Genomic DNA, 18,107 nt, shown 5'->3' with positions numbered 1-18,107 from the left:
TACCGCACTGGGCTATGCACACGCACCGGGGACACCGTGCGCTCCACCGCATAACACGGTGCCTGCCCGGTCCCTCTGCCCGGTCCCTCTCCCTCTCCGGTAAGCACGGGGAGTTGGCTCAGGTCTCCTACCTGACTTAGCCACACCCCCCCAATACGTTTTTGGGGCTGACTCTCGTGCTTCCAGCCGCGCTGCCGTGCTGTCTTCTCTTTCCGGCGCCTCTCCGCTTTCGCTGCCTCCAGCTCTGTTATAGGGCGGCGATATTCCCCTGCTTGTGCCCAGGGTCCCTTGCCGTCCAAAATCTCCTCCCAAGTCCAGGAGTCTTGTGTTTTCGGCCGCTGCTGCTGCTGCCCATTACCACGCTACTTGGTCCTCTTGTGGTGGATGTTTCTGTAACGGATTTCCTCCTCTTCGTCTGAGGAGGAGTAAGGACCGGACCAAAGCGCAGCGTGATTTACATTTACATTTACATTTAAGTCATTTAGCAGACGCTCTTATCCAGAGCGACTTACAAATTGGTGCTTTCACCTTATGACATCCAGTGGAACAGCCACTTTACAATAGTGCATCTAGGTCTTTTAAGGGGGGAGGGGAGAAGGATTACTTTATCCTATCCTAGGTATTCCTTAAAGAGGTGGGGTTTCAGGTGTCTCCGGAAGGTGGTGATTGACTCCGCTGTCCTGGCGTCGTGAGGGAGTTTGTTCCACCATTGGGGGGCCAGAGCAGCGAACAGTTTTGACTGGGCTGAGCGGGAACTGTACTTCCTCAGTGGTAGGGAGGCGAGCAGGCCAGAGGTGGATGAACGCAGTGCCCTTGTTTGGGTGTAGGGCCTGATCAGAGCCTGGAGGTAGTGAGGTGCCGTTCCCCTCACAGCTCCGTAGGCAAGCACCATGGTCTTGTAGCGGATGCGAGCTTCAACTGGAAGCCAGTGGAGAGAGCGGAGGAGCGGGGTGACGTGAGAGAACTTGGGAAGGTTGAACACCAGACGGGCTGCGGCGTTCTGGATGAGTTGTAGGGGTTTAATGGCACAGGCAGGGAGCCCAGCCAACAGCGAGTTGCAGTAATCCAGACGGGAGATGACAAGTGTTCATGATGATTTTTAATTAAAACTCAGAACACTAAACAGAACAACATGAATTTACGAAACCGAAACAGTACCGTGTGGCCCAAACACTCACACGGAAACAAACAGCCACAAACCAAAACCCAAACAGTACCGTGTGGCCAAAACACTCACACGGAAACAAACAGCCACAAACCAAAACCCAAACAGTACTGTGTGGCAAAAACACTCACATGGAAACAAACACCCACAACCCAAACAGTACCGTGTGGCAAAAACACTCACACGGAAACAAACACCCACAAACTAAAAGTGAAACCCAGGCTACCTAAGTATGATTCTCAATCAGAGACAACTAACGACACCTGCCTCTGATTTAAGAACCATACTATGCCGAACACAAAAACCAACATAGAAAAACAAACATAGACCTCCCACCCCAACTCACGCCCTGACCATACTAAAACAAATATTAAAATAACAGAACTATGGTCAGAACGTGACAGTTAGCGGTGCAGCTTTCTCATTTAAACTTTTGAGGATTTGACATTTTGTGGTCGTTATCTTCAGTTTTTTCCACGGGTTGCAAAAAGCTAAATTAGAATGACGAGATGAATTAAATGTATAAGGCGTTGAAAATAAAATGCATGGTATACGCGCAATGCTCCGTTGACATTTCACAGAGGTATGCTTGTTCGTTTTTAGAAATAAATAAAAAAGAACAGGAATTTTGAATTAATATGAAAAGCATATACTACAAATGAACATACTACATGTCATGTCTCAAAATATCCATCTTAACTCTCTATTGTTTCATGTCCTGCGGATTTGAGAAGAAAGATGGCGTGTTCAATTCTCTCACAGCATCCAGCCTAGCTGACGAGATGCGATTTTCCTGATTTTCTTTTTGACCACTTTATTTATCTGACCTCCATTGATTTTTTTCACCCTGATTCTGGCCATCCTACAAGGGTAATAACTTTTGAACAGATTATGATAGACAGGTTGGTTGTTTGGCACCAAAACCTACATGTACGCAACTATGGGTCAAAATAGAACGGTTGGTACCAGTCAAAGGTTTGGACACACCTACTCATTCCACGGTTTTTCTTTAGTTTCACTATTTTCTACGTTGTTGAATAATAGTGAAGACATCAAAACTATGAAATAACACATATGAAATCATGTAGTAACCAAAAAAGTGACACAAATGTGATATTCTTCAAAGTAGCCACCGTTTGCCTTGATGACAGCTTTGCACACTTGGCATTCTCTCAACCAGCTTCATGAGGTAGTCACCTGGAATGCATTTCAATGAAAAGGTGTGTCTTGTTAAAAGTACATTTGTGGAATTTCTTTCCTTCTTAATGCGTTTGAGCCAATCAGTTGTGTTGTGACAAGGTAGGGCTGGTATACAGAAGATTTGGTAAAAGACCAAGTCCATTTTATGGCAAGAACAGCTCAAATAAGGAAAGAGAAACGACAGCCCATCATTACTTTAAGACTTGAAGGTCAGTCAAAATGGACATTTCAAGGACTTGAAAGTTTATTCAAGTGCCGTCACAAAAACCATCAAACGCTATGATGAAACTGGCTCTCATGAGGAACACCACAGGAAAGGAAGACCCAGAGTTACCTCTGCTGCAGAGGATGAAGAATGACCAACCTCAGAAATTGCAGCCCAAATAAACGCTTCACAGAGTTCAAGTAAAAGATCCATCTCAACATCAACTGTTAAGAGGAGACTGCGTGAATCAGGTCTTCATGGTCGATGAGCTGAGGCTGGTAACTTCACAGACTGTTCTCTCTGCTACCGCACGGCAAGCAGTACCGGAGCGCCAAGTCTAGGACCAAAAGGCTCCTTAACAGCTTCTACCCCCAAGCCATAAGACTGCTGAACAATTAATCATATGGCCACCGGACTATTTATACATTGCCCCCCCCCTTTGTTTTTACTGCTGCTTCACACTGTTTATTATATTTGTCTACTTTACCCTGAACCTATACCCCTTGTATATAGTCTCACATTGACTCTGGACTGGTACCCCTGTATATAGCCTCATTACTAACCTATACCCCCGCACATTGACTCGGGACTGGTACCCCCTGTATATAGCCTCATTACTAACCTGTACCCCTGCACATAGACTCATGTACACATTAGTCTCATTACTAACCGACCCGGGACCGTACCCCTGTACCCTGTATATAGCCTTATTACTAACCTATACCCCCGCACATTGACTCGGGACGTGTACCCCCTATATATAGTCTCATTACTAACCTATACCCCCGCACATTGACTCGGGACCGGTACCCCCTGTATATAGTCTCATTACTAACCGTTACCCCCGCACATTGACTCGGGACCGGTACCCCCTGTATATAGTCTCATTACTAACCTGTACCCCTGCACATTGACTCGGTACCGGTACCCCCTGTATATAGTCTCATTACTAACTGGTACACCCTGCACATAGTCTCATTACTAACATGTACCCCCGCACATTGACTCTGTACCCCCTGTATATAGCCTCATTACTAACCGGTACCCCTTGTATTTAGTCTCATTACTAACCTGTACCCTTGCACATTGACTCGGGACCGGTACCCCCTGTATATAGTCTCATTACTAACCTGTACCCCCGCAAATTGACTCGGGACCGGTACCCCCTGTATATAGCCTCATGACTAACCTGTACCCCCTGTATATAGCCTCATTACTAATCTGCACATTGACTCGGGACCGGTACCCCTGTATATAGTCTCATGACTAACCTGTACCCCCGCACATTGACTCGGGAACTGTACCCCTGTATATAGCCTCATTACTGACAGGTTCCCCCTTGTATATGGCCTCATTACTAACCGTTACCCCCGCACATTGACTCTGTACCAGTACCCCTTGCATATAGTCTCATTACTAACCTGTACCCCCGCACATTAACTCTGTACCAGTACCCCCTGCATATAGTCTCATTACTAACCTGTACCCCCGCACATTGACTCTGTACCGGTACCCCCTGCATATAGTCTCATTACTAACCGAACCCCCTCATATATTCTCATTACTAACCCCCTGAACCCCTTCATATAGTCTCATTACTGAACCAGGAACCCCCTTCATATAGTCTCCACACTAACCAGTACCCCTTCATATAGTCTCATTACTACATTGACTCTGTACCAGTACCCCTGAATATAGTCTCACATTGACTCTGTACCAGTACCCCTGAATATAGTCTCATTACTAACTGATACCCCAGTACCCCCTGCACATTGACTCCGTGTACAGTACCCCCTGCATATAGTCTCATTACTAACCAGTACCCCCTGAATATAGTCTCATTACTAACCAATACCCCTGCACATTGACTCTGTACCAGTACCCCCTGCATATAGTCTCACATTGACTCTGTACCAGTACCCCTGTATATAGCCTCCACATTGACTCTGTACCAGTACCCCTGAATATAGTCTCCACATTGACTAACCAGTACCCCTGCATATAGACTCTGTACCAGTACCCCTGAATATAGTCTCATTACTAACCGTATATAGCCTCCACATTGACTCTGTACCAGTACCCCCTGCATATAGTCTCATTGACTAAGTACCCCTGTATATAGCCTGCACATTGACTCTGTACCAGTACCCCTCTGAATATAGTCTCCACATTACTAACCGATACCCCTGCACATTGACTCTGTACCAGTACCCCTGTACCAGTACCCCTGCATATAGTCTCATTACTAACCCCCCTGCCTCCACATTGACTCTGTACCAGTACCCCCTGAATATAGTCTCATTGACTAACCATACCCCTGCACATTGACTCTGTACCAGTACCCCTGTATATAGCCTCCACATTGACTCTGTACCAGTACCCCCTGTATATAGCCTCCACATTGACTCTGTACCAGTACCCCCCCTGTATATAGTCTCCACATTGACTCTGTACCAGTACCCCTGTATATAGCCTCCACATTGACTCTGTACCAGTACCCCTGTATATAGTCTCATTACTAAGTACCCCCTGATACCCTGCACATTGACTCTGTACCAGTACCCCTGTATATAGACTCTGTACCAGTACCCCCTGTATATAGCCTCCACATTGACTCTGTACCAGTACCCCCTGTATATAGCCTCCACATTGACTCTGTACCAGTACCCCCTGTATATAGCCTCCACATTGACTCTGTACCAGTACCCCCTGTATATAGCCTCCACATTGACTCTGTACCAGTACCCCCTGTATATAGCCTCCACATTGACTCTGTACCAGTACCCCCTGCATATAGCTTCCTCATTGTTATTTACATTTGTTGTGTTACTTATTTATTAGATTTTTTTTATTTAGTAAATATTTTCTTATTCTTATTTTCTTGTTGGTTAAGGGCTTGTAAGTCAGCATTTCACCGTAAGGTCTACAGTATTCGGGGCATGTGACAAATACAATTTGATTTGAATTGCTGCAAAGTAACCACTTCTAAAGGACACCAATAATGAGAAGAGACTTGCTTGTGCCAAGAAACACGATTATTGGACATTAGACCGGTGGAAAAAAATCTGTCCTTTGGTCTGATGAGTCCAAATTTGAGATTTTTGGTTCCAACCGCTGTGTCTTTGTGAGATGCAGAGTAGGTGAATGGAGGATCTCTGAATGTGTGGGTCCCACCATGAAGCATGGAGGAGGAGGTGCGATGGTGTGGGGGTGTTTTGCTGGTAACACTGTCTGTGATTTATTTAGAATTCAAGGCACACTTGTCACCACATCATTCTGCAGCGATACGCCATCCCATCTGGTCTCCGCTTAGTGGGACTATAATTTGTTTTTCAACAGGACAGTGACCCAACACAACTCTAGACTGTGTAAGGGCTATTTGACCAATAAGGAGAGTGATGGAGTCTGCATCAAATGGCCTGGCCTCCACAATCACCTGACCTCAACCCAATTGAGTTGGTTTGGGATGAGTTGGACCGCAGAGTGAAGGAAAAGCAGCCAACAATTGCTCAGCATATGTGGAAAGTCCTTCAAAACTGTTGGAAAATCATTCCAGGTGAAGCTGGTTGAGAGAATGCCAAGAGTGAGCAAAGCTGTCATCAAGGCAACAGGTGTCTACTTTGAAGAATCTCAAATATAACATATATTATTGATTTGTTTAACACTTTTTTGATTACTACATGATTCCATATGTGTTATTTTATAGTGTTGATGTCTTCATTATTATTCTACAATGTAGAATATGAGTAGGTGAATGAATAGGTGTCCAAACTTTTGACTGGCACTGTATATCACTCCCTGCTGTTCCAGCTGTGTTAATGTATATCACTCCCTGCTGTTCCAGCTGTGTTAATGTATATCACTCCCTGCTGTTCCAGCTGTGTTAATGTATATCACTCCCTGCTGTTCCAGCTGTGTTAATGTATATCACTCCCTGCTGTTCCAGCTGTGTTAATGTATATCTCTCTACTGTTCCAGCTGTGTTAATGTATATCTCTCTACTGTTCCAGCTGTGTTAATGTATATCTCTCTGCTGTTCCAGCTGTGTTAATGTATATCTCTCTGCTGTTCCAGCTGTGTTAATGTATATCTCTCTGCTGTTCCAGCTGTGTTAATGTATATCTCTCTACTGTTCCAGCTGTGTTAATGTATATCTCTCTACTGTTCCAGCTGTGTTAATGTATATCTCTCTACTGTTCCAACTGTGTTAATGTATATCTCTCTGCTGTTCCAGCTGTGTTGGTGTATATCTCTCTGCTGTTCCAGCTGTGTTAATGTATATCTCTCTGCTGTTCCAGCTGTGTTAATGTATATCTCTCTGCTGTTCCAGCTGTGTTGGTGTATATCTCTCTGCTGTTCCAGCTGTGTTAATGTATATCTCTCTGTTCCAGCTGTGTTGGTGTATATCCAGCTGTGTTAATGTATATCTCTCTGCTGTTCCAGCTGTGTTAATGTATATCTATCTGCTGTTCCAGCTGTGTTAATGTATATCTCTCTACTGTTCCAGCTGTGTTAATGTATATCTCTCTGCTGTTCCAGCTGTGTTAATGTATATCTCTCTGCTGTTCCAGCTGTGTTAATGTATATCTCTCTGCTGTTCCAGCTGTGTTAATGTATATCTCTCTGCTGTTCCAGCTGTGTTGGTGTGGATGAAGATGAGGCTCCAGACATTGACATCTACCACTGTCCCAACTGTGAGAAGACAGACGGAAAATCCACCAGTAAGTCTGTCTGTATGGCGTACCTACTGCAGTCTTGTACATGCTGCCCTGTACCTGCAGTCCTGTACATGCAGCCCTGTACCTGCTGTCCTGTACCCGCTGTCCTGTACATGCAGTCTTGTACCTGCTGTCCTGTACATGCAGTCCTGTACCTGCTGTCCTGTACATACTGTCCTGTACATGCAGTCTTGTACCTGCTGCCCTGTACCTGCTGTCCTGTACATGCAGTCCTGTACCTGCTGTCCTGTACCGTCTGTCCTGTACATACTGTCCTATAAGTCGCTCTGGATAAGAGCGTCTGCTAAATGACTTAAATGTAAATGTAAATGTACATGCTGTCCTGTACATGCAGTCTTGTACCTGCTGTCCTGTACCTGCTGTCCTGTACCTGCAGTCTTGTACCTGCTGTCCTGTACATGCAGTCCTGTACCTGCTGTCCTGTACCTGCTGTCCTGTACCTACAGTCCTGTACATGCAGTCGTGTACGTGCAGTCCCACAGGCTGACACTGCACAGGGCTTTATTCATTAGTGTAAACCATAGCATTCAGCTCCGTTTTCTTCTGTTTCAGCACCGTTTTCTTCTGTTTGGTGTCTAGTGAATAGGACTGCACTGCTATAAGCATGTATGTTGTCTTAATCTTGTTCTTGTCTTTGTGTGTTTAGTGAAAAACAAGAAAAGGAATAAACACGACACGGGACAGAGTGGAGACATCCGAGCTGTTCAGAACGGCAGTCAGGTGTTCATCAAGGAGCTACGCAGTCGCACCTTCCCCAGGTAAACAACAACTCAAATCAAATCAATTTTATTCGTCACATGCTATGTAAAAGGGTGTAGAGTAACAGTGGAAGGTCCTTTTCCAACAATGCAGAGTTAAAGATATATATATTTTTTTACAAAAAGTTGGAATAAATGCACAGTGAATAACAGTAAAAAAAAAAATAACACGACTATATACGGGGAGTACCAGGTAATAACATGGCTATATACGGGGAGTACCAGGTAATAACATGGTTATATACAGGGAGTACCAGGTAATAACATGGTTATATACAGGGAGTACCAGGTAATAACATGGCTATATACGGGGAGTACCAGGTAATAACATGGTTATATACAGGGAGTACCAGGTAATAACATGGTTATATACAGGGAGTACCAGGTAATAACATGGTTATATACAGGGAGTACCAGGTAATAACATGGTTATATACAGGGAGTACCAGGTAATAACATGGTTATATACACGGAGTACCAGGTAATTCCATGGTTATATACAGGGAGTACCAGGTAATAACATGGTTATATACGGGGAGTACCAGGTAATAACATGGTTATATACAGGGAGTACCAGGTAATAACATGGTTATATACAGGAAGTACCAGGTAATAACATGGTTATATACAGGAAGTACCAGGTAATAACATGGCTATATACAGGTAGTACCAGGTAATAACATGGCTATATACAGGGAGTACCAGGTAATAACATGACTATATACAGGGAGTACCAGGTAATAACATGGTTATATACAGGAAGTACCGGGTAATAACATGGTTATATACAGGGAGTACCAGGTAATAACATGACTATACAGGAAGTACCAGGTAATAACATGGTTATATACAGGGAGTACCAGGTAATAACATGGTTATATACAGGGAGTACCAGGTAATAACATGGTTATATACAGGGAGTACCAGGTAATAACATGACTATATACAGGGAGTACCAGGTAATAACATGACTATACAGGAAGTACCAGGTAATAACATGGTTATATACAGGAAGTACCAGGTAATAACATGACTATACAGGAAGTACCAGGTAATAACATGACTATATACAGGGAGTACCAGGTAATAACATGGTTATATAACATGGTTATATACAGGGAGTATCAGGTAATAACATGATATACTATCAGGTAATAACAGGGAGTACCAGGTAATAACATGGTTATATACAGGGTACCAGGTAATAACATGGTTATATACAGGTAATAACATGACTATACAGGAAGTACCAGGTAATAACATGACTATATACAGGGAGTACCAGGTAATAACATGACTATACAGGAAGTACCAGGTAATAACATGGTTATATACAGGAAGTACCAGGTAATAACATGACTATACAGGAAGTACCAGGTAATAACATGACTATATACAGGGAGTACCAGGTAATAACATGGTTATATACAGGGAGTACCAGGTAATAACATGGTTATATACGGGGAGTATCAGGTAATACCATGGTTATATACAGGGAGTATCAGGTAATAACATGGTTATATACAGGGAGTACCAGGTAATAACATGACTATATACAGGGAGTACCAGGTAATAACATGGTTATATACAGGGAGTACCAGGTAATAACATGGTTATATACAGGGAGTATCAGGTAATAACATGGTTATATACAGGGAGTACCAGGTAATAACATGACTATATACAGGAAGTACCAGTACTGAGTAGTTGTGCAGGGGAATGAGGTAATAACATGACTATATACAGGGAGTACCAGGTAATAACATGGTTATATACAGGGAGTACCAGGTAATAACATGGTTATATACAGGGAGTACCAGGTAATAACATGGTTACATACAGGGGGTACCAGGTAATAACATGGTTATATACAGGGAGTTTATATCATGGCTATATACAGGGAGGTAATAACATGGCTATATACAGGGGTACCAGGTAATAACATGGTTATATACAGTGAGTACCAGGTAATAACATGGTTATATACAGGGAGTACCAGGTAATAACATGGTTATATACAGGGGGTACCAGGTAATACCATGGTTATATACAGGGGGTACCAGGTAATACCATGGTTATATACAGGGGTACCAGGTAATAACATGGTTATATACAGGGAGTACCAGGTAATAACTTGGCTATGTACAGGGAGTACCAGGTAATAACATGACTATATACAGGGAGTACCAGTACTGAGTAGTTGTGCAGGGATATGAGGTAATAACTTGGCTATGTACAGGGGGTACCAGGTAATAACATGGTTATATACAGGGGGTACCAGGTAATAACATGGCTATATACAGGGGGTATCAGGTAATACCATGGTTATATACAGGAAGTACCAGGTAATAACATGACTATATACAGTGAGTACCAGGTAATAACTTGGCTATGTACAGGAGTACCAGGTAATAACATGACTATATACAGGGAGTACCAGTACTGAGTAGTTGTGCAGGGGTATGAGGTAATAACTTGGCTATGTACAGGGAGTACCAGGTAATAACATGGCTATGTACAGGGAGTACCAGGTAATAACATGACTATGTACAGGGAGTACCAGTACTGAGTCGTTGTGCATGGGTATGAGGTAATAACTTGGCTATGTACAGGGAGTACCAGGTAATAACTTGGCTATGTACAGGGAGTACCAGGTAATAACATGACTATATACAGGGAGTACCAGTACTGAGTCGTTGTGCAGGGATATGAGGTAATAACTTGGCTATATACAGGGAGTACCAGGTAATAACATGACTATATACAGGGAGTACCAGGTAATAACATGGTTATATACAGGAAGTACCAGGTAATAACTTGGCTATGTACAGGGAGTACCAGGTAATAACATGGTTATATACGGGGAGTACCAGGTAATAACTTGGCTATGTACAGGGAGTACCAGGTAATAACATGGTTATATACAGGAAGTACCAGGTAATAACTTGGCTATGTACAGGGAGTACCAGGTAATAACTTGGCTATGTACAGGGAGTACCAGGTAATAACTTGTCTATATACAGGGAGTACCAGTACTGAGTCGTTGTGCAGGGGTATGAGGTAATAACTTGGCTATGTACAGGGAGTACCAGGTAATAACTTGGCTATGTACAGGGAGTACCAGGTAATAACTTGGCTATGTACAGGGAGTACCAGGTAATAACTTGGCTATGTACAGGGAGTACCAGGTAATAACTTGTCTATATACAGGGAGTACCAGTACTGAGTCGTTGTGCAGGGGTATGAGGTAATAACTTGGCTATGTACAGGGAGTTCCATTACTGCAGGGGTACAAGGTAACTACAGTGCATTCGGAATGTATTCAGACCCCTTGACCTTTTTAGAATGAGATTACAGCCTCATTTTAAAATTGATTAAATGTTTTTTTTCTCATCAATCTACACACGATACCCCATAAAGACAAAGTTTAAACATTATTTAGAAAATTTTGCAAATATATTAAAAATAAAATGAATAAATAACTTATTTACATAAGTATTCTGACCCTTTGCTATGAAACTCGAAATTGAGCTCAGGTGCATCCTGTTTCCATTGATCATCTTTGAGATGTTTCTACAACTTGATTGGAGTCCACCTGTGTTAAATTCAATTGATTGGACATGATTTGGAAAGGCACACACCTGTCTATATAAGGTCCCACAGGTGACAGTGCATGTCAGATCAAAAACCAAGCCATGAGGTGGATGGAATTGTGCGTAGAGCTCCGAGACAGCATGGTGTCGAGGCACAGATTTCTGCAGCATTGAAGGTCCCCAAGAACACAGTGGCCTCCATCATTCTGAAATGGAAGAAGTTTGGAACCACCAAGACTCTTCCTAGAGCTGGCCGCCCAGCCAAACATGAGACGGGCCTTGGTCAGGGAGGTGACCAAGAATCCGATGGTCACTCAGAGCTCCAGAGTTCTCCTGTGGAGATGGGAGAACCTTCCAGAAGGTTCATCTCTGTAGCACTCCACCAATCAGGCCTTTATGGTAGTGGCCAGACGAAAGCAACTCCTCAGTAAAAGGCACATGACAGCCTGCTTGGAGTTTGCCAAGAAGCACCTAAAGACTCTCACTGTCACGGCCGTCGAAAGAAGTAGACCAAAGCGCAGCGTGGTGAGTGTACATTTTCCTTTTATTTAAAAATGTTGCCAACAAACGGAAAACAACCGTGAAGCTTACAAGGGCTATAGTGCCCCTAACAAAGTTAACTACCCACACTGAAAGGAGGGGCAAAGGGCTACCTAAGTATGGCCCCCAATCAGAGACAACGATAGACAGCTGTCCCTGATTGAGAACCATACCCGGCCAAAACATAGAAACATAGAAAACAAAACATAGATTGCCCACCCCACATCACACCCTGACCTAACCAAATAGAGAAATAAAAAGTATTTCTAAGGTCAGGGCGTGAGACTCAAACCATATTTGGGGAGTTTCTCCCATTCTTCTCTGCAGATCCTCTCAAGCTCTGTCAGGTTGGATGGGGAGCGTCACTGCACAGCTATTTTCAGGTCTCTCCAGAGATGTTAGATCAGGTTCAAGTCCGGGCTCTGGCTGGGCCACTCAAGGACATTCAGAGACTTGTCCCGAAGCCACTCCTGCATTGTTTTGGCTGTGTGCTTAGAGTCGTTGTCCTGTTGGAAGGTGAACCTTCACCCCAGTCTGAGGTCCTGAGCACTTTGGAGCGGTTTCCATCAAGGATCTCTCAGTACTTGGCTTTGTTCATCTTTGCCTCGATCCTGACTAGTCTCCCAGTCACTGCTGCTGAAAAACATCCCCACAGAACGATGCTGCCACCACCATGCTTCACCATAGGGATGGTGCCAGGTTCCTCCAGACGTGACGCTTGGCATTCAGGCCAAAGAGTTCAATCTTGGTTTCATCAGACCAGAGAATCTTGTTTCTCACGGTATGAGTCCTATAGGTGCCTTTTGACAAACTCCAAGCAGGCTGTCATGTGCCTTTTACTGAGGGGTGGCTTCCGTCTGGCCACTCTACAATAAAGGCCTGATTGGTGGAGTGCTGCAGAGATGGTTGTATTTCTGGAAGGTTCTCCCATCGCTCTAGAGGAACTCTAGAGCTCTGTTGTATTGACCATCAGGTTTATGGTCACCTCCCTGACCAAGGCCCTTCTCCCCCAATCATTTTTGCCGGGCAGCCAACTCTAGGAAGAGCCTCCGTGGTTCCAAACTTCTTCTATTTAAGAATGATGGAGGCCACTGTGTTCTTGGGGACCTTCAATGCTGCAGGCATTTTTTAATACCCTTCCCCAGATCTGTGCATCAACACAATCCTGTCTTGGAATTCTACAGACAATTCCTTTGTACTCATGGCTTGGTTTTTGCTCTGACATGCATTGTCAACTGTGGGACCTTATATAGACAGGTGTTTGCCTTTCCAAATCATGTCCAATAAATTGAATTTACCACAGGTGGACTTCAATCAAGTTGTGGAAACATCTCAATTATGATCAATGGAAACAGGATGCACCTGTGCTCAATTTTGAGTCTCATAGCAAAGGGTCTGAATACTTATGTCAAAAAGGTAGTTCTGTTTTTATTTTTAATACATTTGCTCAAATGTCTAAAAACCTGTTTTCACTTTGTCATTATGTGGTATTGTGTGTAGATTGATGAGGAAATTGTTATATTTAATCAATTTTAGAATATAACGTGGTAAAATGTGTAAAAAGTCAAAGGGTCTGAATACTTTCCAAAGCACTGTAAAGGTGTGCTGGGCCCCAGTGATGACCTTATTCCTCACCCTCTGTAGTGCCTTGAGGTTGAGTGTATCTGTGTGGGTTTGTTTGTGTGGGAAGTAGCTAGTTAGTTTTTAAACAGCGACACTCTGTGTCAACCTCCTTAAAGCAGATTTACTTTAACTGCAACCTGTCTCTTACTACTTACTCTTACTGTACTAAAATATCCCAGACCGGATTATCAGACAGATCTAATACATCCCAGACAGGATTATCAGACAGTACTAATATATCCCAGACAGGATTATCAGACAGTGCTAATACATCCGTGACAGGATTATCAGACAGTACTAATACATCCCAGACAGGATTATCAGGCAATGGCAATACATCTGACAGAATTATCAGGCAATGCTAATACATCTGACAGAATTATCAGGCAATGCTAATACATCTGACAGAATTATCAGACAGTACTAATACATCTCAGATAGGATTATCAGGCAATGCTAATACATCTGACAGAATTATCAGGCAATGCTAATACATCTGACAGAATTATCAGACAGTACTAATACATCTCAGATAGGATTATCAGGCAATGCTAATACATCTGACAGAATTATCAGGCAATGCTAATACATCTGAGACAGAATTATCAGACAGTACTAATACATCTCAGACAGGATTATCAGACAGTACTAATACATCTCAGACAGGATTATCAGACAGTGCTAATACATCTCAGATAGGATTATCAGACAGTACTAATACATCCCAGACAGGATTATCAGGCAATGCTAATACATCTGACAGAATTATCAGGCAATGCTAATACATCTGACAGAATTATCAGGCAATGCTAATACATCTGACAGAATTATCAGACAGTACTAATACATCTCAGATAGGATTATCAGGCAATGCTAATACATCTGACAGAATTATCAGGCAATGCTAATACATCTGACAGAATTATCAGACAGTACTAATACATCTCAGATAGGATTATCAGGCAATGCTAATACATCTGACAGAATTATCAGGCAATGCTAATACATCTGAGACAGAATTATCAGACAGTACTAATACATCTCAGACAGGATTATCAGACAGTACTAATACATCTCAGACAGGATTATCAGACAGTACTAATACATCTCAGACAGGATTATCAGACAGATCTAATACATCCCAGACAGGATTATCAGACAGTACTAATATATCCCAGACAGGATTATCAGACAGTGCTAATACATCCGTGACAGGATTATCAGACAGTACTAATACATCCCAGACAGGATTATCAGGCAATGGCAATACATCTGACAGAATTATCAGGCAATGCTAATACATCTGACAGAATTATCAGGCAATGCTAATACATCTGACAGAATTATCAGACAGTACTAATACATCTCAGATAGGATTATCAGGCAATGCTAATACATCTGACAGAATTATCAGGCAATGCTAATACATCTGACAGAATTATCAGACAGTACTAATACATCTCAGATAGGATTATCAGGCAATGCTAATACATCTGACAGAATTATCAGGCAATGCTAATACATCTGAGACAGAATTATCAGACAGTACTAATACATCTCAGACAGGATTATCAGACAGTACTAATACATCTCAGACAGGATTATCAGACAGTGCTAATACATCTCAGATAGGATTATCAGACAGTACTAATACATCCCAGACAGGATTATCAGACAGCAATGCTAATACATCTGACAGAATTAATACAGGCAGATGCTAATACATCTGACAGAATTATCAGGCAATTAATACATCTGACAGTACTAATACATACTATACATCTCAGATAGGATTATCAGGCAATGCTAATACATCTGACAGAATTATCAGGCAATTAATACATCTGACAGATTATCAGACAATAATACATCTCAGACAGAATATCAGACAGGATTATCACTAATACATCTGACAGATAGGATTATCAGGCAATGCTAATACATCTGAGATTATCAGAATTATCAGACAATGCTAATACATCTGCTAGACAGAATTATCAGACAGTACTAATACATCTCAGACAGGATTATCAGACAGTACTAATACATCTCAGACAGGATTATCAGACAGTACTAATACATCTCAGACAGGATTATCAGACAGATCTAATACATCCCAGACAGGATTATCAGACAGATCTAATACATCTCAGATAGGATTATCAGACAGTACTAATATATCCCAGACAGGATTATCAGACAGTGCTAATACATCCGTGACAGGATTATCAGACAGTACTAATACATCCCAGACAGGATTATCAGGCAATGGCAATACATCTGACAGAATTATCAGGCAATGCTAATACATCTGACAGAATTATCAGGCAATGCTAATACATCTGACAGAATTATCAGACAGTACTAATACATCTCAGATAGGATTATCAGGCAATGCTAATACATCTGACAGAATTATCAGGCAATGCTAATACATCTGACAGAATTATCAGACAGTACTAATACATCTCAGATAGGATTATCAGGCAATGCTAATACATCTGACAGAATTATCAGGCAATGCTAATACATCTGAGACAGAATTATACATCTCAGACAGGATTACTAATACATCTCAGACAGGATTATCAGACAGTACTAATACATCTCAGACAGGATTATCAGATCTCAGATAGGATTATCAGACAGTGCTAATACATCTCAGATAGGATTATCAGACAGTACTAATACATCCCAGACAGGATTATCAGACAGTACTAATACATCTCAGACAGGATTATCAGACAGTGCTAATACATCTCAGATAGGATTATCAGACAGTACTAATACATCTCAGATAGGATTATCAGACAGTACTAATACATCTCAGATAGGATTATCAGACAGTACTAATACATCTCAGACAGGATTATCAGACAGTACTAATACATCTCAGATAGGATTATCAGACAGTACTAATACATCTCAGATAGGATTATCAGACAGTACTAATACATCTCAGATAGGATTATCAGACAGTACTAATACATACCAGACAGGATTATCAGACAGTGCTAATACATCTCAGACAGGATTATCAGACAGTACTAATACATCTCGGAAGGGATTATCAGACAGTACTAATACATCTCAGACAGGATTATCAGACAGTACTAATACATCTCAGACAGGATTATCAGACAGTACTAATACATCTCAGATAGGATACTAATACATCTCAGATAGGATTATCAGACAGTACCAATACATCTTGGAAGGGATTATCAGACAGTACTAATACATCTCAGATAGGATTATCAGACAGTACTAATACATCTTGGAAGGGATTATCAGACAGTACTAATACAGCTCACACAGGCAGACATATCAGATTCAACAGCCTCTGATTGGAATTGTCATAGTGACATAGTGATATTAAACGTCTTGCAGTGTACCAGAGTGGACACTAGATGGAGCTCTCAGACCACTATTAGAAAGCCTCCCTCTGGATCCATAGGGTTCATCGCAAATGACACCCTATTCGCTATAGTGCACTACTTTTGACCAGAGCCTTGATCAAAAATAGTGTACCGTATAGGAAATAGGGTGCCATTTGTGACGTTCACACTGTCTGCCTGGTCCTGGCCTGTTCCGTGATGTCTGGAACCCTTCTGTCTGGAGAAATCTACGGCTGTGTTCCAGGCTAACTACATTGTAGACACCTGCCAGATCATTTTAGACATTTTAGACATAAAAATACGTTTTAAGATTGATTTCTGGTTGATTTTATTTAAACGAATAGTATTTCTGGTTGATTTTATTTGACCATGTTTGTGTTGTGGTGATTTGGTGATCACTTAATGTACTTAATGTAAGTTTTGACAAACTTCACAAAACAACAGTTTAAAACAATTCAATATCTATTTTCAGAAAAATCATCAACACGTGTGTCTCTCTGTGCTAGGGGAAGGCCATAAGAACACAACTAGCTAATTTTAGTATGCAATTATTTCTCAATAGATGTGATAAATAAATGTGTAGATTAAAATATATGGGCAGTTACAACATGTATAGATTGTAGAATAGATGAGCAATAACTAAATGTCCAGATACAGGAGATGGGCTGATTGGAAGCTAAATGTTCAGACTGACGATAGAAAAGGGCTGATCAGGGGTACTAAATAGTGGGGTAGGCCGCTGATCAGGGGTACTAAATAGTGGGGTAGGTCATACCGAGAGAAGGGCTGATCAGGGGTACTAAATAGTGGGTTAGGCCGTACCAAGAGAAGGGCTGATCAGGGGTACTAAATAGTGGGGTAGGTCGTACCGAGAGAAGGGCTGATC

At 42.1% G+C, this 18,107-nt stretch overlaps 1 protein-coding gene across 1 annotated transcript in view; it reads left to right on the top strand.

Annotated features, from left to right (window-relative positions):
* The window catches only part of LOC115124499 (lysine-specific demethylase phf2-like), a 159,652-nt gene that overhangs the window by 32,169 nt on the left and 109,376 nt on the right, over positions 1-18,107 (top strand). Inside the window, exons 2-3 of the mRNA XM_065002119.1 lie at positions 7,206-7,291; positions 7,956-8,067. Coding sequence (XP_064858191.1) covers positions 7,206-7,291; positions 7,956-8,067 — 198 coding nt within the window. The remainder of the gene's footprint in view (positions 1-7,205; positions 7,292-7,955; positions 8,068-18,107) is intronic.

This window comes from Oncorhynchus nerka, linkage group LG15, assembly GCF_034236695.1.
Source record: "Oncorhynchus nerka isolate Pitt River linkage group LG15, Oner_Uvic_2.0, whole genome shotgun sequence".
Taxonomy (NCBI): Eukaryota; Metazoa; Chordata; class Actinopteri; order Salmoniformes; family Salmonidae; genus Oncorhynchus; species Oncorhynchus nerka.
Note: the sequence above shows the minus strand (reverse complement) of the source record. Positions and strands in the feature narration are given on the sequence as shown.